The following is a 26,184-nucleotide window of genomic DNA, read 5'->3' as shown; positions in this document are numbered from 1 at the left end:
TCTTGAGAAACATAGAGTTTCAGGTATATCTATTTGGTAGGCCTAATATATTGTTTTTTTTTTAATATATGTATATTCTCAAACAACTTGCAAAGGAATCATAATGAATTGCAGCATCAAGTTGTTCATTTCATTGTCTTTATAGTAGGTAGTTATGGTTTTTTCCAACTTTCCGATGGACGTATTTTCTTCTCTAGTTGAAGTAGTAACATCTTCTGGCTCTTCAGTCCACAGTCTATCAAAATAGGGTTTTTCTTTTTCTTACCGAAGTCGTGACGGAACTCGACTAACTTTCGCCACTTCTCAGTTTGGAATGCATACCGGGGTATTTACGGAACTCAGGGAAGGTAGGCAGCCATTCATCATTTACTCGGCCAAACCTTCCATCTCTCCAATCACCTAAAATGAGAACATCAGAGAGCTTGATTCAAATCAGGGAAGAGTGAAATTCAAAGTACCCTGTATGTTTATTTTTCTATTTTTCTGAAAGATCAGTTTTTAATTAAATGCCTTAGGCCTATTACTTTTAGTTAATTAATTTTCCCAATTTTCCAACCATAATGCCATCTCTATGACATTGAACATTGGAAAAAACAAATACAAAATGATTTGGAAGATAAGACTACTTAATCATGAAAACATGTAAGCCTAACTAACATGAAAATGTAATTTTCGAAAAAGAGTTGAATTCATCTGAGAATCGTAGAAAACAACTATGTTCCATATATGGACATCACGCTTATTATTCGTTCGTGGGAAATATTTTATAGTACAGTGAATTATATACAGAGGTTTGTGCTGAGACAGTGTGGACAAAAATAGATATCCTGTTACCAGATTTATGTCCTTGTTGAAGCACGCGCGGATTCCTCCATGGTTGAAGACGGCTCTCCTTCTGGTGTAGGTCGCCCGTCTGTAGCCTTCACCAGTTGTAGTGTATCTATATAAACTGCAAATATTTAAAAAATGAAGTGAAAATGACTGAATTGAAATAAACGCTATTACTATAAATATATTTTATCACACTGACCCGAAGTCAGACCAGTGTGCTGAAGTTCTATAGGTAAAAGCAAATAAAACAATTATTATCATTGTATCACAAAGATTCCACCTGTAGACCCCTAATAGTCAAATATCGAATATTGAATTCAATGAACCACATAACAGTAGGCCTAATTCCAAATGTATTTGCCAATGAATATATATCTAAAATACCTAATCAGTTCCCCCATAAAACATCAGGGTAGGCTAATAGATAAATGTGGGTTAATTCTTCTTTAATAGTACCATATGCTTTGATAGAGGAGGAGGCCTCAACTATTACCTTGCAATTTACTCTTTGCTATTCCGTTAAGAAGTTTAGCAAATCTTTCAGTTTTCTCACGTGTGCTGTCCAATAATATGTCTTCATGTGTTTCGAGGTAGAACACAAAATCCCATATTGTCGCAAAGTCTCCGGATTCTTTAGAGTAGAAGGCGGTTATGTCGGCTAATTCTTTACGTCCGACATTTTTTAAAGCTTTAAAAAGCGCTTTACGAAAGGGTGTTATTCTTTCTACGCTTTTGCCATTATATCTCTTGGTGTTTTCCTTATACTCTTCTATACGTGTTATTGCCGATTAGTGCTCTATTAACTTGGCAATTTCCAGCAAAATCTCCACATCTGTCTCGGAGATAACACCTTTTGTATCACCGAGTGGAAGAAATAACTGCGATGCTGATTTGTTTTTCCGGTGATAACTCATCAACTGTTAGGCTATCGTGTAAAATACACCTCAACCAATTGTATTTGGTACTACTAGAAAAGTCTTTATTAAGTTCTTTAAGTAAGATGTTGAGTGTATAGTTATTCCCCGAGTTATTCGCTGCCATTGATTGTATGTCAATTCTGGGAGAACAAAAGAGTCTATTTTATGAAAACTATTATCTGCCATATTAAATTATTCCTATTAATTGACAAAATGAGGATATCATTAATAAAAAAATAGAATATTATTATAGGCGTATTAAAAGATCACTTTATACAATATTATAGAAGATGAGGAGTTCACAACGGTGACTACTTCTTCGCATGCAGCTAAAGTAAAATGACGTCACGTTAAAGCGTGTCGTCACAGAGTCTCATGCATATTATGCAAAAGAAATGTTTTCTCTCTGCTTCTTGATTGCGCGATGATGATTTTACAAAATGTTTTCCATAATTCCGATATTGTTCCTGATAACAAAGAAGCAGATTAAATATAGTTTTTTATTTGACCCATTTGGCTTAGATGAGCTAGGATTTAGAGTAGTAGGCCTACCTACGATCCCCGCTACGATCACTTTTTATCAGGCCTCCATATCCTCCTTCCCCGCCTCCTTCATCGTACCACCGTGAGGCATCGTGGAGATGTACACAACCCAGCACACTAGCTACACTTCCCACACACCCTAGCTCTAGCTAGGTATGCACGTGCGCTGCCACCTAGGCCTAGCCTATTTCGGGTCTCATGTCTTGCAGCATTTGAAAATACATACTAATACTGTACATTATTATTATTTTGTATTCGCACTGGAAGTATCTAGGCGTTAAAATTCAATATATTATTTATTATCCTCAGCAGTGAAAACAGTTATATTTTGTTGTATATGCCATACTGATTTTTACGGTGGCCCACAACTGTCACGCACACTATAACACAGAATCACACAATTAAAGAAGGAATTACACAATTAAAGAAGAAATCACACAATTAAAGAAGAAATCGCACAATTAAAGAAGAAATCGCATATAAACAAAAGAAAGCATGAAAATATAAAACGAAATGCACAAATAAAAAAGAAACGCGCAATTAAAGAAGAGCTAAGCACAATTAAAGAAGTCCGCAACAAATTCGAAAGCTCCTCGCACAATTAAAGAAGTCCGCAACGAATTCGAAAGCTCCTCGCACAATTAAAGAAGTCCGCAACAAATTCGAAAGCTCCTCGCACAATTAAAGTACAGTAGTCAGTATGGAACGCCATCGATGCCTCCGGCAGAAAATTAAGGTAAAATAGGATTTCGGGAAAACTGAAATGCTAAAATTAATTTTGAAAAATGTTGTACAAATTAAATAAATCAGAATTATAATCACTATGCCAACATATTAAAATAATTCATGATAATATTTTTTGGAAATTAATAATAATGCATTGTGATCCGACTGCCCCGGCCCGGACTGCCCCTCCCATCATTAGGCTATCATGTATACAACATAGAATAGGCCACTAATTCCACTAACTTTCTTAGCCTGCCCAAAACATACACTACAACAGTATATCTTAATGTATTGTGCTCATATATAAGAAAATGAAAATAAACGACTTACTAATAATAATTGAAATGTACTTTCACAAAAAATCAATTTCATTCACAGAAAACGCACTGGAGGTAGGCCTATAGATAGGTACTAGCATTGGCACACCGAACAAAATCATCCAACCAGACATGCAGCTTATTATTGGTAGCAGTGGATTATAAACAATACTACAGTAGTAGTCATAAAGGAGATGAAACGTCACAAGTCAAAGTTCAATGGAACGCAAATAGATTATATAGAATCGAAACTGAAAATAATATTGGAATGTAGACCTACTATAAAAAAGTGAGAGGTCGTATACACATATTTGTTATGCAACCTCCGTTGGCGATCTATGAGCTGAGATACAAAATAACCCCACAATGTGGTGTATTAAAATGAGGTGGTTTAAACGCAACATTATTCACACTACGGAGGGTTAAACATAAACCTAGGCAAACATATTCAAGCATCATCACATCAGCAAGAGGTCTACTCGGGATTTCAGAGCTCGTAAACACTGTACACAGGGGCGGATCCAGCATTATAAATTAGGTGTGGGGGGGGGGGGGGGAGGGAAGTCGAGATTGGTACGAGGGCGAAGCCCCTACAAATTTTGACAGTTACGACGATATTAGACATTTAAGGATAATTTTATTTTACTTTTATTTATTTATTTTTATATCTTTATGCCCGAAAAAGAAACGTGACCAGACCGTGTTTTATGGTTCGTGCCAACCGCTTCCTTTCCCCCACTCGAACCCCCACCCAAACCCCTCGACAGCGAACATATACGCCGTACACAAATGGTTATTCGTAAATTGAAACAATTCGTAAACTCAACCGTGAGAACATAACTCGTACCTTTCCCTGTATGAACGTACGTTGATGTGTAGTTGCAAATGGATTTCCGATTTTCGCCTGGAATCTGGAAAATACACATTTTGGTCCCTGGATGTAATATGATACAGCCCAGATATGTCGACGAGTATACCGCAGTGAACCGGCCGGGTCATGAATGATTCGTACAAAGAGACACCACCGCCAGACAAATGCGTACCACATACTGTTTACTTCGCTGACAGTCAGCATGCATAAAGTGTATAGCCCTCGAACGTACGTCAAAAATGGAATGCCGCAGTTAGGCCTACTTAAAATAAAGAGTAGTACACTTAATTTGTTTTTTTTTTACTAGAAAATAAATGATCTTATTTTTCTCCCCGACAAATATGGTCAAATTACTCAATACTCCCCGAGGAAGGCGCCATCACTGTGTGTGTAGGGTCGGGGTAAATATTATATAAATGATAAAAACGATCCGTCGGGTTGCAGATAAGTCATTATCTAAAAAAGGCAAGTCTGTTGAAATTTAGTGGTTGGGGGGGGGGGGGGAGATGGGTGCTGCCTAAATCCGCGCCCGTGTTTAGGCCTACTTTTTATAATATCATCATATGTAGGCTACCGCAATTCATTCTGATAAAGAAAGTAAAAATGCTTAGAAAAAAGGACACAAAAAATGTATATTGTTTTCATGTTTTTATTATAAGTATATACAAGTAATAGATTGAAATTGAAATAGTTTCTTCACATACGTCATGGAATAAAGTTATTCTTAGCTAGCATGAAAGCATAAAAAGTGAAGTGAAAAAGAAAAACAATGAATAACAGGCGACAATTTTGGTACACATAAACATCTTATAATGGAAACAAACATACGGAATAGTAGGCCTACTTTTTTTAGTCATAAATTATTTTCGAATCTTGAGTTCGTATTGAGCATGATTTGTCTCATTATGGAGGTATACAAAGTTTATCTGCATGTGTAATTCTACGAAAGTCATATTGTTTCTTATCTTTTTACGTCATGTGTTTGTCGCTGTTGGACGTGTGTTGATGACATGCAACACACGTCTTTCTTTTTTCTAGTCTTGTGTGGGAACTTTCATTTCTTCAACAAGAAAATATTCGTACACACATACAAACACATAACGGTAGAACTCATGTAGCTTTCAAACGCATTATTTCCCTTTTCCCTTCTTTGAACTGATCATTATAATAAACATGTTAATTCAGTATGTATGTTATTTACACAACAACATTCTTAAAAACGCACTTCTTAAATGCTTTATTTTTGACAAAGTTAACTTTGTTGGTAAAACGCTTTTGAATAAATCTTATCTAACTAATCTTTAAAAATGAATGGCCCCCGGTTTTCAATAAAACTCCACGTTTACGTTCATGAATTTTGCTATTTTTGTGATGAGTGTAGCATAATAAAATCATTAATATTAAAAATTTTAGTAAAATCCTTAAATATTGCAGAAGTGTGATAAGGGTTTCTTTACAACACTATTCCTTCATTTTTGTTCTTCAGTTTCTATCCCAATAATGTAGTTGCATGTTTTTTCATTTTATTGTCCTTAAGTGTTTGAACGAATTCTATAATTTCTCCATCGAATAATTCTTTCTTTTCTAGTTTTAACATGAAATCCCAGACATCGTTTAACTTCTTAGTCTTCAGTCCATATAATTTTGCAATTTCGGATTGTTCATCTTTACTTATCCCACGCCCAAATTTGATCAACTTTTGTCGTTTATCCCAGCGGCGTGCAGGGACTGTTATGTTACTGAATCCAGGAAAGGTCGGTATCAATTTTGTTATCCTTTCCTCGTCCACACCTCCCATTTCTCCGATTACAACGGCTTCCATCAAAACATCAACATTTGATGGACTAATTATTCCAGGAGCTGTAAGCAACTCAAGGAGTTCGAATGCATCATCAGTGTTCTCTATGTCTGTTAGAGCAACGCACTTAAACTTGAAAATGATAAATTTTAGTAAATGTATTTTTTCGTGTTCTTCCCACCACGATGCTACTTCCACAAGTAGTTTTCGATAGTCACTCTTGGATAGTGCTGTAAGGAAGAAAAAACATGTTATAGGAACAAAATATTTTATCTATGATCAGAAATTGTGTCTATGCCTAAGTACACATTGCAAATGTGATTTGACATTACATTTCAATAGTATTGAATGTTCAGCACTGTCAAAGTAATGTTACCGTTTTTTATTCGAAGAAATCTACGTCAAATCCTCACCAGAGACAATGGGAGCTTTCGATTTGCGACGACCTAGAAAACCTTCCCCCCCCCCCCCCAAATGGTGTCGAAGAATAGAGGAAGCACATTCAAATGTCCTACGCATGCTCACAATGAATTTACATGACGTAACTAATTCAGGTCCTACTGTAAGTCGTCGCAAATCTTATAAAGGTTTCTCAATGCATTCAAAATACAATAACCAAACATACCGATACCAGATGATGTCCATGGTTTTGAATTTCTGTTGCCAGTACTTGAAGGAACTGTAAATAAAACATTTTAAATATTTTTATACGCTTAAATCAATTGATGCTGTTGATTAAATACAACGCATACGATTTTATATTTTAAGATTAGGCCTACATAATCAACCATATAACAATCTATAAAATATTCAGAAAAATAGTTTACCTGTAGGTTTCCTTACTACTGCTGATGTTGATTGCTCCTTTTTGACTGCTGCAGTGCCGGGAAGAACCTCTGAAAATTAAAAAATATTAATAATATTCTTTATAGGATAAATGTGATGTTTCATGAAGATACACAATGGTAGGCCTATCTATGACGACGAACATAGCGCTAGCATGTCTTTGTCGTCAAACAGGGCACTAAAGTACTAAATATGAAATCCCTTTTGAGAATGTTGTTCAGTGCCTTAACAGATAAAAGAGTATCTGGTATATACCTTGTATAGAAGATGATGGAATGTTCTGTGGCTCACCAGTCTCTGGTAAAGTATTTGCATATTCTGTGGGATATAACACAATGTAAGATTTTGTTTATAAACGTTTTACACATATGCAACATTATACTTGTAATGCAATGATATGATAAACGTAATATCATCAAGATTGTATAGCAATTATATTAATGTCCGAGTTTTGAAAAAAAAAGTGCATATTCGTCATTTTAAACTAATTTGTAAAGCCCACAAAATTATATGTAGGTTATACAGACATTATATAAAAGCCATGAATGTTAGTATTTTTTTAAAAACATTTTTAAATAATATTGAAGAACAATTTTACCTTCTGTTAATATGTGTGCAGCTGTCGGGTTGAGTAATTTAGCAAATCTTTTAGTTTTCTCTGGTGTACTATCCAATCGCTTTCCTACCTCCAGAAAGAACACAAAATCCCAAATATCAATATGATCACTGGAATCTTCACTATAAAATGCAGCAATTCTAGGTAACTCTGGTCCTCCAACTTCTCTAAGTGACTCAAACAGTTTTTGACGATACAGTGTTAACCTTTGACCTCTGGTGGCGTTATATCCAGCGGTATTTCGCTTATATTTTTCAACCAGCCTTATGGCAGCATCCAGCCCTGTCAATTCAGCTATCTCTAACAAAATTTCCACATTATTAGAGGAGATATGACCTTTAACTTGACTGTGCAATTTTGAAAGTAATTGTAATGCTGTTGTGCTTTTTGTCAACGTGGAAACACTTAGTGTATTGTATAAAAGACACCTTAACCATTTGCATTTGCCTCCAGAAAAATGTCTACTAAATTCGTCTAGTAAATCCTCGAATCTATCTTCTTGACTCGCCATTTTAGAGACTGAAGAATAACAAGTGCATACATAAATAGACCTACAATATCTCGGGATATTAAACAGTTTGTTTAACATCAATTTTGTTACGTTAACGTAACAATCAAAATTAACAATTATTGTCACTGTATGTGAATTAATAGTACCCCTTTCACACCAAAAGCAAAACTCCGGAGACACTCCGGAGTTGACGCCCCGGTGTTTTGGTGTGAAAGGTAAAATCAAGCAACTCCGGAGTTTAAAACTGCGGGGTTCAACAGCTAAACATTCTCCGGAGAGCGAACTGCGGGGACACCCCGGTGTTTTGGTGTGAAAGGGGTATATGATAGGCCTATGGAAAATGTCTCGCAGGGAAATTTGAGGCAAAATACTCGAAGCCTATTTAAAAAAACGAAATGTTCGAATTACACGACCGATAATGTGCTGGAGTAAAACAAGTTGCATATTATGTTTAAAAAAACACAATTTATATCACTCGCAATCATGCTGTCAAATTGTACGTTACTGGAGTGTTTTGTTTGTCTATGGTGAAAATAATAGAAGGATTTGTTCCAGCTTTTAAAATACGAAGACAAACAACATCACATCACGTTTATCGACTCTGTGATTATCATCATATTATTTTTATCGTCTGCCCACCAGATGATTCACGTATGGAAAGTCCAACGACCTTATTTTAGGTAGGCACATTCGGAACGATCAATGGAATTAATCACTTGAATACATTGGCCTAGCCCCATATATAGCCATAAATAAACAGTTCACATAAAATCATTGAGCTTGTATTAGGCCTATAATAGTAAAAACGCACGGAATTTGCATGTATTTTGGCATATAAAAGGCCTATAGGCTATTTAGGGTGTGGATATTACAGTGTAGTAAGTAAAGTAAGCTTGAACTTGGACAATTTTATGTAAGCTAACTTGATTTTCCTACTTTAGCCTATTTGTAGTATATCCGTAATTAGGTTTCTAATCTAAAAACTTACAAACTTAGAAAACTATAATAATCGAATAAATTTCACTTGATCTTGATATGTCCCTGTATTTCAATCTATTAGCAAAACGTCGAGGTACGTAACATGCAACCACCTGTCCCAGCACCAAAACCATGCCAAAACCTATATACTGTGCCGCTTTCATTCTATTGTGAAAAACAGCCAAGAGACAATCGAGACGATCAAGCTTACTATGAAACGCCAAACGATTTCCGGAAAGTTCAATTATACTAACGTATGACACGCCAAGGCACATCGATTTTTATACGTTGCGAATCGAAACTGAGAAGATATAATAAATAAATAAAGCATTACAGTGCTACCACAATAACAACAAAATATAATAATAAGTAAAGAATAATTATATAATATTCGATCGATTATATTATGCGATGCGAGATGAGATACAAATAACCTCACAATGTGGTGTATTAAAATGAGGTGGTTTAAACGCAACATTATTCACATTTACGAAGGGTTAAACATAAACCTTAGGCCTAGACATATTCAAGCATCATCAAATCAGCAATGTCTAGTCGGGATTTCAGAGCTCGTAAACACTGTACACAGGGGCGGATCCAGCATTATAAATTAGCTTTTGGTACGAGGGCGAAGCCCCTGCAAATTTTAACAGTTACGACGATATTAGACATTTAAGGATAATTTTATTTTACTTTATATCTTTATGCGCGAAAAAGAAACGTGACCAGACCGTGTTTTATGGTTCGGGCCAACCGCTTCCTTTCCCCCACTCGAACCCCCACCCAAACCCCTCGACAGCGAACATATACGCCGTACACATGGTTATTCGTAAATTGAAACAATTCGTAAACTCAACCGTGAGAACATAACTCGTACCTTTCCCTGTATGAACGTACGTTGATGTGTATTTGCAAATGAATTTCCGATTTTCACCTGGAATCTGGAAAATACACATTTTGGTCCCTGGATGTAATATGATACAGCCCAGATATGTCCACGAGTATACCGCAGTCAGTGAACCGGCCGGGTCATGAATGATTCGTACAAAGAGACACCGCCAGACAAATGCGTACCACATACTGTTTACTTCGCTAACAGTCAGCATGCATAAAGTGTATAGCCTTCGAACGGGGTGTCACGAAACCTAAGACCACGAAAGCTAAGACCCCCTAAGACCTAAGATCACGAAAGCTAAGACCCAAGACCTAAGATTACAAATTCTAAGATATACTATACAGCTTAAAAACAATACTTGTTTATCCATACATAATTTTAAACACAGTAGGTTTCATTTATTACCATAAATATAATTTAATACTACCGCAAAACATAGATAAACTCACATTATTTTCGCCCGTTGAGTAAATGTATATTTTTTCTTTACAACAAACAAACTTGACGGGTTGTTTGTTGGTATATATTTACTCCAATGTGTTGGTTCAGAGGATGTTTTTCTTACGCACCTGCCTTTCTTGTATTTTGACTCCAAATTTGTTGACTAACTTTATCCTGAATACCACACTTTAAAATTAGGACTTATAAGTACTTTCAGAAGGAGAAACACATAATAACAAATAAATAAATCCTTTAAATTGATGATTTTACAGACGTGTTTCTTTTTATACTGTAATGTAACTCCTCGAGCTCCCCATGCTCAATATTTTTTGTTTCTATGGAGCGCCAAAAGAGCAACAATAATAGTACAAGTATAAAAACAGAAAGAAAACGAAACAAAAAAACTTATCATAACATGGGGTAGGCCTAGTTCTAGTGTGCTGTAGGCTAGTCATTTTGTGTGCGAGAAAAACGTCTGTAAAATCATCAATTTAAAAATGTATTTGTTACTTTTTATGTGATTCTTTTTCATGAAAGTGCCAATTCTAAGGTGTGGTATTCAGAATAAATGTTGGGAGTTAAAATACAAGGCAGGTGCGAAAGATAAATATTTGTAATCTTAGGTCTTGGGTCTTAGCTTTCGTGATCTTAGGTCTTAGGGGTTCTTAGCTTTCGTGGTCTTAGGTTTCGTGACACCCCCTTCGAACGTACGTCAAAAATGGAATGCCGCAGTTAGGCCTACTTAAAATATAGAGTAGTACACTTAATATGTTTTTTTTACTAGAAAATAAATAATCTTATTTTTCTCCCCGACAAATATGGTCAAATTACTCAATACTCCCCGAAGAAGGCGCCATCACTGTGTGTGTAGCGTCGGGGTATATTATATAAATGATAAAAACGATCCGTCGGGTTGCAGATAAGTCATTATCTAAAAAAGGCAAGTCTGTTGAAATTTAGTGGTGGGGGGGGGGGATGGGTGCTGCCTAAATCCGCGCCCGTGTTTAGGCCTACTTTTTATAATATCATCATATGTAGGCTACCGAAATTCATTCTGACAAAGAAAGTGAAAATGCTTAGAAAAAAGGACACGAAAAATGTATATTGTTTTCATGTTTTTATTATAAGTATATACAAGTAATAGATTGAAATTGAAATAGTTTCTTCACATACGTCATGGAATAAAGTTATTCTTAGCTAGCATGAAAGCATAAAAAGTGAAGTGAAAAAGAAAAACAATGAATAACAGGCGACAATTTTGGTACACATAAACATCTTATAATGGAAACAAACATACGGAATAGTAGGCTTACTTTTTTTAGTCATAAATTATTTCCGAATCTTGAGTTACTATTGAGCATGCTCTGTCTCATTATCGAGGTATAAAAAGTTTATCTGCATGCGTAATTCTACGAAAGTCATATTGTTTCTTATTTTGTAAAACAACTCCTTGCCTATCATGTCATGTACGTGTTTGCCGCTGTTGATGACATGCAACACACGTCTTTCTTTTTTCTAGTCTTGTGTGGGAACTTACATTTCTTCAACAAGAAAATATTCGTACACACATACAAACACATAACGGTAGAACTCATGTAGCTTTCAAACGCATTATTTCCCTTTTCCCTTCTTTGAACTGATCATTATAATAAAACATGTTAATTCAGTATGTATGTTATTTACACAACAATATTCTTAAAAACGCACTTCTTAAATGCTTTATTTTTTACAAGATTAACTTTGTTGGTAAAACGCTTTTGACTAAATCTAACTACTAATCTTTAAAAATGAATGGCCCCGGTTTTCAATAAAACTCCACGTTTACGTTCATGAATTTTGCTATTTTGCGTGATGAGTGTAGCATAATAAAAGCAAAATTTAAGTACAATTTTGGTAAAATAATGATATATTGCATGAAATTATTTATTTGTCTCTCCATAGTTTCTATTCCAATAATGCTGCAAGCTTATCCATACCAGTGTCATTTAATCTTTGAATTAATTCTGTGACTTTTCTATCGAATAATTCTTTATTCTCTAGTTTAAACATCAACGCCCAAACATCTGGTAACTTGTTAACCATCACACCACACAACTGTCCAATGCGGGTTTGTTCAGCTTTACCTATCCTGAGCCCAAATCTGATCAACTTTTGTCGCTTATCCCAGGATGCTGGGACTGTTATGTTAGTGAATCCAGGAAAGGTCGGTATCAATTTTGTGATCTTCTCCTCGTCCACACCTTTCATCCTTCCGATTACAACGGCTTCCATCAAAACATCAACATTTGATGGGCCAATTATTCCAGGAGCTGTAAGCAACTCAAACAAATCGAACGGATCATCAGTTTTCTCTATGTCTGTTAGAGCAACGTCCTTTTTGAACTTTAAAAGGATAAATTTCAGTAAATTTATTTTATTGTGTTTTGTCCACCACGATGACACGTTCACAAGTAGTCGTAGATAGTCGCTCTCGGGTAGTGCTTTAATGAAGAAAGATATAGCAGCATATTTATGATAGCACAACCGATTGTAGTAATGATATATGTCTACTTATACACTGAAAATGTGACATGACTTTTAATTAATGCTGTAACATTATTACATTTTTTTTTACCATATTTAATGAGGGTGATCCATCCAACAATTGCTGATCATTAGGGACCCTCAGAGGTTCACAAGACAATCATACAAAAGATGCTCTACATAAACAAAGTCTTTGGGAGTGGAGTTGTAATTTTGTCCACAGAAAAAATCCTTACATGTGACGGGACTTAAACCCAGGACCCTTGGAGTGGTAGCCAAGTTATCATAACCACCAAGCCACAACTCCACTTTCATTTCAATATTATAGAATGTTCAGCACTCATGTCCAAGTAATGTTACCGTTTGTTATTCGAAGAAATCTACGTCAAATCCAACCATAGACAATGGGAGCTTCCGATTTGCGACGACCTACAAAACCTACCCACACATTCAAATGTCCTACGCATGCTCACAATGTATGCACATGACGTAACTAATTCAGGTCCTACTGTAAGTCGTCGCAAATCTTATAAAGGTTTCTCAATGCATTCAAATGCAATAACCAAACATACCGATTCCAGATGATGTCCATGGTTTTGAATTTCTGTTGCCAGTACTTGAAGGAACTGTAAATAAAACATTTTAAATATTTTTATACGCTTAAATCAATTGATGCTGTTGATTAAATACAACGCATACGATTTTATATTTTAAGATTAGGCCTACATAGGCCTACTTAATCAACCATACAACAATCTATAAAATATTCAGAAAAATAGTTTACCGGTAGGTTTCTTTACTACTGCTGATATTGATTGCTCCTTTTTGACTGCTGCAGTGCCGGGAAGAACCTCTGAAAATTAAAAAATATTAATAATATTCTTTATAGGATAAATGTGATGTTTCATGAAGATACACAATGGTAGGCCTATCTATGACGGCAAACATAGCGCTAGCATGTATTTGTCGTCAAACAGGGCACTAAAGTACTAAATGTGAAATCCCTTTTGAGAATGTTGTTCAGTGCCTTAACAGATAAAAGAGTCTGGTATATACCTCGTATTGAAGGCGATGAAATGTTCTGTGGCTCAGCAGTCACTGGTAAAGTATCTGCGTATTCTGTGGGTTATAACACAATGTAAGATTTTGTTTATAAACGTTTTACACATATGAAACATTATACTTGTAATGCAGTGATATGGTAAATGTAATACCATCAAGATTGTATAGCAATTATATATATTAATGTCCGAGTTTTGAAAAAAAAGGTGCATATTTGTCATTTTGAACTTAGGCCTAATGATGAATTTGAATTTAATTTGTAAAGTCCACAAAATTAGGCCTACAATATGTACATGAGTGCTTTTTAAAAATTTTTTTAAAACATATTATTGTAGTACAATTTTACCTTTTGTTAATTTATATGCAGCTGTCTGGTTGAGTAATTTAGCAAATCTTTTACTTTTCTCTGGTGTACTATCCAATCGTTTCTCTACCTCCAAAAAGAACACAAAATCCCAGATATCTTTATAATCACTCGAATCTTCAGTATAAAATGCAGCTATTCTAGGTAACTCGGATCCTCCAACATCTCTAAGACACTCAAACAGTTTTCTGCGATACAGTATTATTACCCTTTTACCACTAATGGCGTTATATCCAGTGGTGTTTTGCTTATATTTTTCAACCAGCTTTATGGCAGCATCCAGCCCTGTCAAGTTAGCTATCTCTAACAAAATCTCCACATTATTAAATGAGATATTACTACCTTCTCTCAGATTTCGCAACAATTCCAATGATGATGTGCTATCTGTCAACGTGGAAACTGATAGTGCATTGAATAATAGACACTTTAACCATTTGTATTTACCACCTCCACAATAAAGTTTAGAAAAGTCGAGTAGTAAATCACTGAGTTTGTCTTCTCGACTTGCCATTTCGAGGCTGAAGAAGAATGAATTGCATAATAAGGCACCAATATCTACATAAAACACTAATGTTATTGTTATACTCTACATAATAACACTATAGACCTAACAGTGTATTGACATTGCCTACAGCATATGCCTAATTTTTATTTTGGTAAGAATATTTACAATACTTTAATTTGTTACGTTGTGAATAATTAGATAGGGAAAACGTATTCTTGCAGGGAAATTCGAGATTAAATATAGAAAAAAACATTAACTGTTCAAATTACGACCGACTAGTGTTACTGTAATAGTAAAGCAACAGAGTGTTTTAAATGTAACTTTCTAGAGTATTTTGTGGGCAGATGCATTGTTTTTCCTGCATAAAAAAATAAGACGAAGAGACATCCATCACCTTGGTTCTTTATAACGCGTTATTTTCCCACAGTAACTGTGCAAATAAGCCTATTATTTATTGTAGTGGTTGTAGGTTATGGTTATCAGTCACAACACCCATTGTTGATGATTCACAGTATGGAAAATCCATAGACGTTATTTTAGGTATTGAAAAAGAGCAGCGTATATTCGGTACTGCATGTTATGTCCTATTCTATATACAGTACATACAGTTAAAGGCCCATCCATACATATTTTGGCATTAAAATTGGGCTGGATAGCCTTGACGGCCGCCTTATTATAGGCTTACAATATGATTTTAGGTTTCTGTTATACTGTATAGGCCTTTGCTTTTAGTAGGCCTATAGTATAATACCATGTATAATACAGGCCTGCGTAATACCGTATAATAACCACTTACTGTCTGTATGCATAGAGATATATGCTGTATCATGTAACTTAAACGTATACTGAAACAATTGTTTAATCTAATAACTTCACTTGATTTCGATATGTCCCTGAATATTAATCTATTAGTAAAACAAAGTACGTACCATACCACCACCTGTATAAGCACACCAAAACCTTGTTAATTTAAGACCGCTTTCATTCTATTGTGAACAACAGCGATGAGACAATGGAGAAGATCAAGCATACTATGAAACGCCAAACCGCAAAGTTCAAAGATCTAAACCTCTACTCCAATCCGGGATTTCTACCCATGCCTAGATATCTACTACGTCATCATATGTATCGCATTTTACTTGCGGTCCGGCCATGTAGTATTTATTACACACACATATATTATACGTATAATGTATTATTATTATACAGTATCACTTTCCCAGACCATCCCACAGCTATTTTTTTATAGGCTAATTTAATTTTCACATGAAATTAAAGTGTACCAAATATTTGCATGTATTGTATTCCACACTGTACATAGCCGTTTACCTGCGCTGACGGATGAAATAGGACATTTATTATTTGCCATTCTCCCTTTCTTTAGGGCAGGTATTTTTAGTTGTTTATTGCGGCCCTGGCGGAGATGACATCATCCTTCATGGCAGGTATTCACGGTACGATTCTGTCGCTTGTGATTGGTCAACTAACCACGTTGTTTCATGTCGTTTGCGTTGCGTATGCGTGGGAACCGAACTTCAACCAACTGGAACAGAAAAATAGCTAACCCTCCCCCCCCCCACCCCTGTTATTCTAAACTTCTGACAACTGTACATATTCGTAAAATAGTAGGTGATCATTTTAGCATTTAATCGATTCTAGATAATACACTACAAGATTGAGTATCCTTGATGGCGCTATTGACAATTTCTGTTCCGTATCGATATCTAGCCACACGTAATCTAAATTAAATTGATCATCGATATCGTCCCGACAAACAATGAACATTAAGCATTATTCTATACGAGGTCATTGAAGCATGTCATTAGACACTATTGATTCACACGTCAAGTCCATGCATCGCTGCATCGTGGGGTCGGATTCTTCTTGTATGGTCTCTGCTACATAGGCCGTACACAGTCCAGGCTACGAACAATTTCGATAAGTCGATTCAGAATGTAATGAAGCAAGTCTTATTGTAAGTTCTTCTAGAGGTAATGTTGCTGGGAACGCGTCCTTATCATCGATTGTAATGGTATGCTATTGGAAACGTAAGAGCTGGCACTTGCAGTTTGGTGTCAGCTACAACAGCAACGGAAAGTGTCTTTATAAGGCCTATCTATAATTACCAGGTAGGTCGGTAGGTGGTATAAGTTGCGTGGGTTTCTCCACTCCTGGTATTACGTAAGTTCCCAATATTTTGCCCGGGATTTTGCCTTTACTACCATTTCTTATACTATAGTCTAGATAACAGTATTTACGAAAAGAATGGACATCCAGTGCACAGTATGCCAATCTCAGAATTTTAGAAACGTCAGTTGAAAGTATACCGTGTTTGCAGAGACATAATTCTATATAAATACCAACTTATTATTTTATACGGTTGTCAATGACAATAGGTTAGCTATGCGCTGTTCCTTAACGACCTTACTATTTTACGGGACAAAGAAAAATCGCTATACAGTATAACATTTTTGTCATTTTGTTTTTTTTTTATTTCAGGATTATTTCTATGATGCAGTTTATACGCTGTTGTTTTTTGCTGGTTATACCATTCAGTATGTTCTGTGTGGTATCTGCTAGCGAAGACATCATTGTAAAAGTTGTACAAGGGAAGGTTCGAGGTAAACGCATGAATGTGTTTAACAAAGATGTTGACGCGTTCCTGGGAATACCTTATGCAGAACCGCCGGTAGGTAACCGACGCTTTAAACCACCGGTACCACAGGAACATTGGAAGACAACGTTTAACGCAACCGAATACGGTAATGGCTGTATGCAGCTACCAGATGACACTTTCCCCGGATTTCCAGGCACGGAGATGTGGAACCCAAACGTGCCCATGAGTGAAGATTGTTTGAACTTAAACGTATGGGCACCTTATCCTCGGCCGCGTAATTCGGCAGTAATGGTGTGGATATATGGTGGAAGCTATTTCAGTGGCGTTTCTTCGCTTGATGTATACGATGGAAAAACTCTTGCTGCCGAAGAAAACCTGATCGTGGTATCAATGAACTATCGACTTGGAGCTCTTGGTTTCTTAGCAATGGGAGAGGAGGCACCTGGGAATGCTGGTTTGCGCGATCAAGCGCTCGCGCTACAATGGGTTCAAGAAAACATTGCCTTATTTGGTGGCAATCCTAATGAGGTGACGCTGTTTTCAGAAAGTGCAGGTTCGGCGAGTGTAAGTTTCCATCTGTTGTCGCCTGTTAGTCGTAATCTGTTTAAGCGCGCCATTATGCAGAGCGCGTCTGCAAACGCTCCTTGGGCGCATTACATTAAACCAGAAGCTCTAAGAAGAGGTACTTTGTTAGCTGAGGAACTATCGTGTACCGAAAGTAACAGTGGTCGTTCTTTTACCGCCGATGAAATGGTACAATGTTTGCAAACCAAAGATGCAGAGGAAATACTGAACAGTATGTGGGTAACGACTGAATTTTTAAACTTTGCCTTCGTTCCTGTAGTTGACGGTCTGTTTATTGTCGAGACTCCTCAAGCGACACTCCAAAAGAAAGCGTTTAAACCATGCGAGATCATAATCGGGAGTAATACAAACGAAGCCAATTTTTTTCTAATTTACGAAGTGCCAGGCTACAGCAAAGACACCGAAAGTCTGTTAGACAAGTCACAGTTTAGAGAAGCGATTGAATATTGCTGGCCAAATAAGAACAGCTTTGCTCATGACGCCATTGAATTCCAATACACGGATTGGCTAAAACCAAACAACGACGCTAGTTTTCGAGATGCTATTGACCAGGCTGCCGGCGATAACAAGTTCGTCTGTCCAACTTTTCATTTTGCCAAAGCCTATGCTGAATTCGAGCTAGATGTGTATTACTACAGATTCACTCAACGTGCCTCGAACCACCCATTCCCAGATTGGATGGGAGTTTTACACGGCGACGAAATTGCCTACTTCTTTGGACTTCCTCTTCACACAGAGAACGGGTTTAGCGATGAAGACAAACAATTGAGTCGACAAATGATGACTTACTACGCTAATTTTGCAAGAACCGGGTAAGTACTACAGTACTTTAAAGCCTATTCACGGACACCTTACGGTGATATGACGTCATCAACCTAACGTAATTATTGATGACGGCGAATGACGTAAGTGCGCATATTCTGGTTTCACTTTTGTATTTGGAGTGTTTCATTGATGTCAACGAAACGCACAGAATCTGAAGTACAGAAGTTCCGTCGACGTGTATCATCCTTATATTTATATGTCTATGCTTTTACAATCAAATCTGCTTACAAGTGTACCACCGTGATGACAGCCTCCCCAATGTTAAGATCATGGCTCTGGCACACGTTTTGCGCTACTTTATTAGAAGGTGGCTGCTCTCTGGTATTAAGATTCATGCTCCGGTAGGTCCGTTGTTTCCCGGTGGTATCCGGTGGGTTTTAGTAGCATCCACAACATTAACTTCATCCTGATAATAATCTATTGTATTTATACTATGTTAGAAATCCAAATATCAAGCAAAATGACGACATGGAGAAACTGAGATGGCCGCTTCACTCGGCTCAAAATCTTGAGTATCTGGTACTAAATGCGTCCTTAGTTACCAATCAGAAAACTGTCGTGGGGAATGGACCAAGGGCCAGTCAGTGTATGTTTTGGGACAAATACTTGCCGGACTTACAAGCAAAGACAGGTAAGGTGTATATACAAAGACAACTAATACGTATGCCAACACTTCCCATCGGCGCATTCAAGATTTCCAATGAGGAAATTGTGGAACGTTTGAAGGCATACCGTGCGAGTGTCCATCTTGTTAAAAGACATCATATGTCTCGACATCATATGATATATATGGACTGGACAATGATCCTGACCGTTGTCTCATTAACATTTTTGTTTGTTTTGTTTTTAGGTGACATCGACGAAGCAGAAAGTCAATGGAAAGCAGAGTTTAAGGATTGGAGAAGCTTTTATATGGTCAACTGGAAGGCTGCGTTTGACACCTATGTTAATAACAAAGTCACCACGTGCGATGGCTCATAGATTGGCAAGCCTGCCAATCAGATTAACTATATGTTGAAATACAACTGTAGACTGGTTCGTTTGGTTCAGTTCCTCTTGACAAAAAGACTTTTTTTCGATCAGTAGCTCTGAAAGTATCCATCGATCAGATTTTCGATAGAATTCAATAAGCCGAAGTTATACAGTACATCAAAAATAATTCAAGCTTCCCTTGTTAAATGGAATCAAATTCCGAATGTGATGGTTGTACAGCAACATTTCATTTCACACTATGAGGACCGGCAAATGTACAATTGCTTAATAATAATCTTAAGAAAGAACATTAACAACAAAGTTCCGAACTAGAAAGAACTTGTTTATAATGCTAGCGTTTTCATGTAACTTATTAGTAAATTACCTTAACGTATTAATTACTAGCGTGTTCCTTTATCATTAAAGCTATAAAACGTTAAATAATATTTTAATGTTGCATGCATTACCTTGTGTAGACTGCTTTATGAATATATGATTCTGTAACGTCCATGCGCTTAAATTGATCGCAAATTGTTTTGGTTTTTTTTTTCTGTTTCATAAATGGTAGCATGAATGTATGTTATTTATTTTTTACTTTTTATTGTAAATTTAATTTATTTAAAACAAAATGAATGCCATCATCATAACAGAAAGAGTATGTAGAGCGCTCTCTGTATTAAGAAAATGTAAAATGAATTCACTTCCCGGCGTGACCGTTTTTATTTGGCATTCGATTGCTTCTCAACTTTTCTATTTATTGCATGGTTTTAAACTTGAATTTATTATAATAAAACATTAAGGGTCGTTATTATTACAGAATATGATATAAAAATATAATTTTGTAATATTTGACTTGGTATAAATTAAAATAATTGTCTGTATACTGTTATACTTTTTATGCTTGTTTGTTTGTCTGTCTTTACAAAAGATAAATATCTTACCGAGTATAGCCAGTATCATCTGACTTTCTTTGATCATCGCTCTCTCTTGTACTCGTAGGCCTACTTGACACTATCTCGCAGCAAGTATACAAAGACAAAAAAAATGACATATTATTGGATAATTTGTTGATTAGTGATAAGGAACTTTTACCTAGCTTTTAGGTTCAATTGGACAAAGAGGTCCCCATCAACCTTATTATAAATAACCTTTACTGCTTCTTAAGCAATTTTCCATCATGAAGTATCATTAGGCCTAAGCTCTACTATCTTATAGTCTAAATATTCCTAACTATTTCTTAAAAAGTTAGTGTTTGTGAATGATAAGGGGATTGGTGAAGGAGAGGAATCGCATGAGAAAATCAATTAAAAGAAAAGTACCTTGTAGTTTATTAGAAGAAGCATTGCTTGAAATACCAGTGTCCCTGGATGCAACAGACCTTGTGTCGCCCTCATCGGAAGCTGATGAATTACTGTGATGTTTGCTCTTTATGTCTTCCATATTTTGCAACATTTTGCTTTCATCTACTGTAAAATATTTAAGCATTCATTATCTATTTCAAATGCAAAACACTACTCGGCAATCGTGCAAATAATGTAAAATATGTGAGAATATAATTAAGACATCTGTGATATGCAGTAAAAGGGCTATACTACAGGTACGACTCACCCACAGAATCGTTTATGGGGTCGGCATCAGAAATAACTGTTCTAGTCGGTTTTAGTGGTTTCTCCGCTATCTAAAAAAAAATACAATCTTCTTCGTATTACATACAGTTCGGAAGTGAAATAAAAAACAGTTGTAATACATTGGGTCAAGGGTCAAATTAATGAAAGTAAGAAGAAAAAATGCTCTACGTACAACATCACGACGTTCTTGTTTATAAGCATGTTGTGTATATGTCGGATTCTTTATCTCATCTACTGACTCATCTGTGAAATATAACGGTTTTTTTTTATTATTTTAAAGACAAAATATTTATTTTAAACTCTAAACTCAGCAATAGTGGTGAATAAAAAATCCACCGAATCGAATGGAACTTACGGGGCGACGTTTGGTTTTTTGTTTACACCATATTAATGAGGGTGATCAATCCAGCAATTGCTGATCATTAGGGACCTTCAGAGGTTCACAAGACAAACATATACACAAGACTTTTGGAGTGGAGTTGTAATTTTGTCTTTAAAAAAATCCTGACATGACGGGACTTGAACCCTTGTGGAGTGGTAGCCAAGCAGCACCATAACCACCAAACGACAACTACACTCCAAAACACACTACTACACACTATACTATGTCACCATACTGCCCGTAATTGTTTATGTTCGAATAAAAAGTATCGTTATGTAACGGATAAAATTATGAGTGCAGCTCATTTAGCATAACAATAAGACATGTAAGCCTATATTAAGTATCAGCGAGAATAACCAGTCAGCTTTGACAAACCTATGTTTATAAAAGGCCAATCACTCACCTGAAGATTCTGTCGTGGAGTTGTTGTCAGAAATAACTGTTTCTTTAGGTTTTTGAGTTGATTTTTTCTCCGCTATCTAAAAAATAAAAGAATCCATATCAACAACAACAATTATGAATAAAATTAAAAGCAGTTTAACGTGGAATATATACATTTTATTTAACAGATTTGTAAAATTGTGCAAGACGAAAAATATCTACATACATCGAAGCGTAGTTTATATTCTGAATATTTCATTTTTTGTTCAGTTCTTGCAAGGAGACTTTGTATTTTTCTCTTTAAATTTTCCCAATCCACTGAATGAGGCTTGCCCTGCTTCCACAGCTGCCCTTCAATATTGAGTGCCTCATTGAAATTCTCCTCTGCACTCCGCATATCACCTCTGTGGTTGCGTTCATAGTAGAACAGACCTAATAGGTAGTATGTACGTGCTGTGTCTGTATGAATGCCTAGCAACTTCCGACGCCTACTCGCACACTTTTCTGCATAGTAAATAGCCTCTTTAAATCTGTACAGAAAAAGAATACAGTATATGATTTTCAGCTTGCTTGGAAACCCTTACGCCTAAAATTAAAAATTAGCAAAACCAATTAAATATTTCAGTTAAAGTAATTGGTAAAAACGGCCACAGAATTCCCACAGAGAATTTGTTTATATATCACATAATTAAAATAAAACTGATTTAAGCTACCTGTTTTCGTCTCGATATGCTAGTGCTAGATTTCTCAAAGTCTTCAGGTAGGCCTCTTCATTATCAATATCCATATTATCCTCTAATTGGCTGTCTAAATTTAAGGACCTTTTGTAATATTCAATAGCATTTTTGCTATCTTCCAGCTGATAATAACATGAACCAATATTTGCAAGGTAAACTGGAATATCAGGGTGATGTTCTGATTGGGTGAGAGCCACTCTTAATTCGTATGCCTTGCGGTACAAATTCAGCGCTTTTTTCACCTCGCTTTCTTTGCATAAAGCATTACTTTGCTGAAGCCGAGATTTGGTCAATATCAGATCTGCCATAGTGCTGTAGAATCGAGCTGTATTGGTATTCTGCAGATCTAGTTCTTTCAAGAGATCATATGCAACCCCGATTCTGACATTAGCTTGATCTAAATCTTTCAAACACGTGGTACAAACATTGCCCCAAAGTTGGTACAGCAAAATCAATGTTTCTTTTTCAGCATCAGTGAGAAAACTTACATGTTTTGCTGCGAAATATTGTTCAGGTTTCCATTTGAAAAGTTTAGCAACAGATGGAATCGTAGGAAGTGTTTCTTCTGGCTTCTTGGTTTTCAGAAGTTCCTCTTCAGCTGTTTCCAGCAGTGGTAGAATTTCTTCATAACGATAGTTCATCTTTGACATTTGCAAACTTTCATAAGCTGACATTTCAACAAACTGTAGAATATTCTTGCTAGTGTACTCAAGTTCACGTTGAGCTTTGAAAAACTTCAATCTTTCTTTAGTTGAAAAAAACAACTCCACAGTAGTCGATATTACTCGCCATTCATCAGTTGTAACACTTCTCTCTTTTTTTGGCAGAAGTTTGAGCAGCTCTTGAAAGTTAGCTGTATCTTTGTTCCTTCGTTTCATCGCTTTCTTGTATTTTGACTCACTTAGTTCTCCAATTTTTATAAGCTTCTGCAGAAAGTATCCAATGAACTCTTGCTCCCCAACTTCATATTGGCACTTAACAGATTCATCTGTTTGGCCAATCTTCTGAAGGGATTGTCTCATTGGCAGATGCATTCCGTAGCGCTGAAGGTCACCTATCGATGTTTCAATCAGATTTCTGTCTTTGAGATCCTGAAGTTGCTTAATTACATCAACCAACTCTGATTTCTTCATACTGAGAATTGCCATAGCTGCTCGTCTAGTAAAAGTACCAGGAACAGTAGCAAGTCGAATCATGTGGAACTTTTGGTTGTCTGGTAAGCTGTTAATTATGTTAATATAGCAATCTTCTAATTTGACATCTCCATCAAATTCCATCTGGGTAATCATATAGGGGCGCTTATCCAAATACGCAATCATTTTTTTAGGTGAGATGATGTTGTCTGCCAGAAGACTACCCGTCAGTTTCAACGTCAATGGACACTTCCCACAAATGTGTACAAGTCTTTCTGCTTCTTCATCAGATATAGCTTGTCCAGCGTAATATTGCAGGATATCTCTTGCATCCTTGTACTCAAGTTCGTTTATAGAAATATTCTCTACGCATTGGTAACGTGAAAGTTTTCGAGGCAGCCTTTTTGTGGTTGTGATCACAACCTTTAGACAGGTGTTACCACATGCGACAATTCTTTCTAGAAGTTTAACAAAGTTCTTGTACACATGATGAGAGAAATCCGCATTTGCCAATAAAAGTACAGCGCCACCTATATTTAAAAAAACATTACATAATTAATAATTAGTGTGTTTTAACACCAAACCAATAGGATTTACCGTCCATTACGCGTGTGGGTCTTACAATTAAAACCTTTTACTAAGACTCACACTCGAGGTGAAATTTCTGACGACTAACTTGTTGATATTGTGGACTACATTGTATGTTATGACAATGGAGGTACAACAATAATTTATAACTCCATGGTCTTGACAGATCTCAAAGAAAAGGTTCAAGTTATTATTTTTATTTTTAAAAAGGGTTCTTTTATAGAGTTCATTCCATGACAATTTGATTCTCATATAGATAACCTTAAGACCTACCACTGTACTACAATCACCCACCCCGCCACCACTCCCACCACCACTATGAAAACTACTCACTAGGGAGATAGTTAGTATATCTCCTAATGTAATGATTGGCCTTTCCTGAGTTATCCTGGGGTGGTTTCTTTGACTTGACTTGATTTTATTGTATAAATAATATTCCCTAACAGTCAGTATATTACTGGTTTGTCTGGGTGGGGGAGGGAATTTGTCTAGGGTAATTGAAATATCAAAACGGCCGCTAGTAGCCTACTCTGTTCAATTTCAACAACCTACAGGTATACGTACCAGCTTTCTCTGGTCTGTATTCTTTTAACTTCAAAATCAGGACATCAATATTAATTGCAGTTGAATGTACACCAATTTTATGCAAAACTGCGTTAATAATGCTCTCAGTCGATGACAGCTCCCGGAGGTCAACAAACAGCAACTCATGGTTCTTCATCTGCCGGTATGCTTCCTTTGCTAGCCTGGTTTTACCCATACCTGGAAGTCCGCTGATGTAGATTGTCGCCACTCCATCGTCATGTCCTTTTTTAAGTAAATCATACAATTGCTTAAGTCGAACTTTCCTGCCAATAAATGGACCCTCGGTACACTCTGGCATACTCAAACTTGAATCGGGGATTAGGCCTTCCTCCCCGCTTGAATCTTCATGTGACGCCATTTCAATTAATGTTAATGAGGCCTTCTAGTGCATTTATAATGAGGCCAAGTTTAAAAATAAATGTTTCTCGTCCCCTCCTCCTCCTCTTTCCACTTTTCAATGCAATTTAACTGCACACTTTACTATAACCAACGCGCAAAGCGGGTTCTTATTACGCGAACATTTCTAATCGTTTTCGGTGAATAAAATAAAACTGTGGGAAGATGATAAATACAAAAGAAACAATATAAATTAACAAATAAAAAGACGATAAGAAACATGTATTTTTTATTATTTGGCCTCACGACAACCATTGAGATACGATTTATCAATATTCTAATTTATATGCTCAACAAAGCCATTTGACTGAAAGGAATATATCAACTGTGAAAGAGCTGGTACGTTTGTCTGTTTGTTCGTTATACAATAATGTTGTTACTGCACGCATCTATAATACATAATGGAGTATCAAAATGCCCGCTATTGTACCGGGAAGTTTCGAAACTAATTTCAAAATGGGGTTGAGAAGATGGTGGAGATTTTTGTTTGGGCTAGGGGTAGTAGCTGGTCATCAAATTGACCAGTAGGACATTTTAAAAGTATTATAAGTATCTCAGGAAAGGGGTTTGGGAGCAGTTTCGGGTTAAACCATAATTAATATGACTAGGCC

General features: G+C 36.2%; 3 protein-coding genes and 1 long non-coding RNA gene across 6 annotated transcripts; 1 reads left to right on the top strand and 3 right to left on the bottom strand.

The window, feature by feature from the left end:
* Positions 1 to 253: 253 nt before the first annotated feature.
* On the bottom strand, positions 254 to 3,414 carry LOC140049330 (uncharacterized). Its single transcript, XR_011845230.1, has 4 exons — positions 3,348 to 3,414; positions 1,325 to 1,888; positions 835 to 949; positions 254 to 399 (listed from the first exon to the last, which is right to left on the bottom strand). It is a non-coding gene; the product is annotated as an uncharacterized lncRNA (long non-coding RNA).
* Positions 3,415 to 4,847: 1,433 nt separating this feature from the next.
* LOC140048979 (uncharacterized) lies at positions 4,848 to 9,111 on the bottom strand. 2 transcript variants are annotated; one of them, XM_072093784.1, is made up of 6 exons: positions 8,965 to 9,111; positions 7,448 to 7,984; positions 7,105 to 7,167; positions 6,831 to 6,899; positions 6,629 to 6,682; positions 4,848 to 6,233 (listed from the first exon to the last, which is right to left on the bottom strand). In XM_072093784.1, exons 2-6 carry the CDS (start codon positions 7,974 to 7,976, stop codon positions 5,695 to 5,697), a joined length of 1,254 nt encoding a protein of 417 aa, XP_071949885.1. In that variant the 5' UTR covers positions 7,977 to 7,984; positions 8,965 to 9,111; the 3' UTR covers positions 4,848 to 5,694. The 2 variants fall into 2 exon arrangements, with proteins under 2 accessions (XP_071949885.1, XP_071949886.1); XM_072093785.1 differs by having other exon boundaries at positions 6,635 to 6,682.
* A 2,246-nt stretch (positions 9,112 to 11,357) lies between these two features.
* LOC140048505 (uncharacterized) lies at positions 11,358 to 25,603 on the bottom strand. The gene is made up of 13 exons (XM_072093235.1): positions 25,157 to 25,603; positions 22,848 to 24,534; positions 22,361 to 22,664; positions 22,157 to 22,232; positions 21,544 to 21,614; positions 21,352 to 21,421; positions 21,063 to 21,209; positions 20,685 to 20,754; positions 14,222 to 14,757; positions 13,870 to 13,932; positions 13,598 to 13,666; positions 13,386 to 13,439; positions 11,358 to 12,770 (listed from the first exon to the last, which is right to left on the bottom strand). Exons 1-13 carry the CDS (start codon positions 25,533 to 25,535, stop codon positions 12,235 to 12,237), a joined length of 4,062 nt encoding a protein of 1,353 aa, XP_071949336.1. The 5' UTR covers positions 25,536 to 25,603; the 3' UTR covers positions 11,358 to 12,234.
* On the top strand, positions 16,819 to 20,557 carry LOC140048602 (cholinesterase-like). Of its 2 annotated transcripts, none has more exons than XM_072093353.1 (4): positions 16,819 to 16,873; positions 17,244 to 18,758; positions 19,212 to 19,402; positions 19,622 to 20,557. In XM_072093353.1, the coding sequence occupies exons 2-4, from the start codon at positions 17,254 to 17,256 to the stop codon at positions 19,750 to 19,752; spliced, it is 1,827 nt and encodes a 608-aa protein (XP_071949454.1). In that variant the 5' UTR covers positions 16,819 to 16,873; positions 17,244 to 17,253; the 3' UTR covers positions 19,753 to 20,557. The 2 variants fall into 2 exon arrangements, with proteins under 2 accessions (XP_071949454.1, XP_071949453.1); XM_072093352.1 differs by having other exon boundaries at positions 16,823 to 16,925.
* Positions 25,604 to 26,184: the final 581 nt, after the last annotated feature.

Source organism: Antedon mediterranea, chromosome 5 (genome assembly GCF_964355755.1).
Source record: "Antedon mediterranea chromosome 5, ecAntMedi1.1, whole genome shotgun sequence".
NCBI classification, from domain to species: Eukaryota; Metazoa; Echinodermata; class Crinoidea; order Comatulida; family Antedonidae; genus Antedon; species Antedon mediterranea.
Note: the sequence above shows the minus strand (reverse complement) of the source record. Positions and strands in the feature narration are given on the sequence as shown.

Excerpts from the sequence above, each read along its gene's own strand:
- LOC140048979 (XM_072093784.1), bottom strand. The coding sequence starts at position 7,976 with ATGGCGAGTCAAGAAGATAGATTCGAGGATTTACTAGACGAATTTAGT. Across the intron at positions 7,168-7,447 it reads TGCACACATATTAACAGAAG|AATATGCAAATACTTTACCA; the intron begins GTAAAATTGTTC and ends TATATCCCACAG. Across the intron at positions 6,234-6,628 it reads ATGGACATCATCTGGTATCG|CACTATCCAAGAGTGACTAT; the intron begins GTATGTTTGGTT and ends TCTTCCTTACAG.
- LOC140048602 (XM_072093353.1), top strand. The coding sequence starts at position 17,254 with ATGATGCAGTTTATACGCTGTTGTTTTTTGCTGGTTATACCATTCAGT. Across the intron at positions 18,759-19,211 it reads GCTAATTTTGCAAGAACCGG|AAATCCAAATATCAAGCAAA; the intron begins GTAAGTACTACA and ends ATACTATGTTAG. Across the intron at positions 19,403-19,621 it reads GGACTTACAAGCAAAGACAG|GTGACATCGACGAAGCAGAA; the intron begins GTAAGGTGTATA and ends TTTTGTTTTTAG.
- LOC140048505 (XM_072093235.1), bottom strand. The coding sequence starts at position 25,535 with ATGGCGTCACATGAAGATTCAAGCGGGGAGGAAGGCCTAATCCCCGAT. Across the intron at positions 24,535-25,156 it reads ATACAGACCAGAGAAAGCTG|GTGGCGCTGTACTTTTATTG; the intron begins GTACGTATACCT and ends TTTTAAATATAG. Across the intron at positions 21,422-21,543 it reads AACAAGAACGTCGTGATGTT|ATAGCGGAGAAACCACTAAA; the intron begins GTACGTAGAGCA and ends ATTTTTTTTTAG.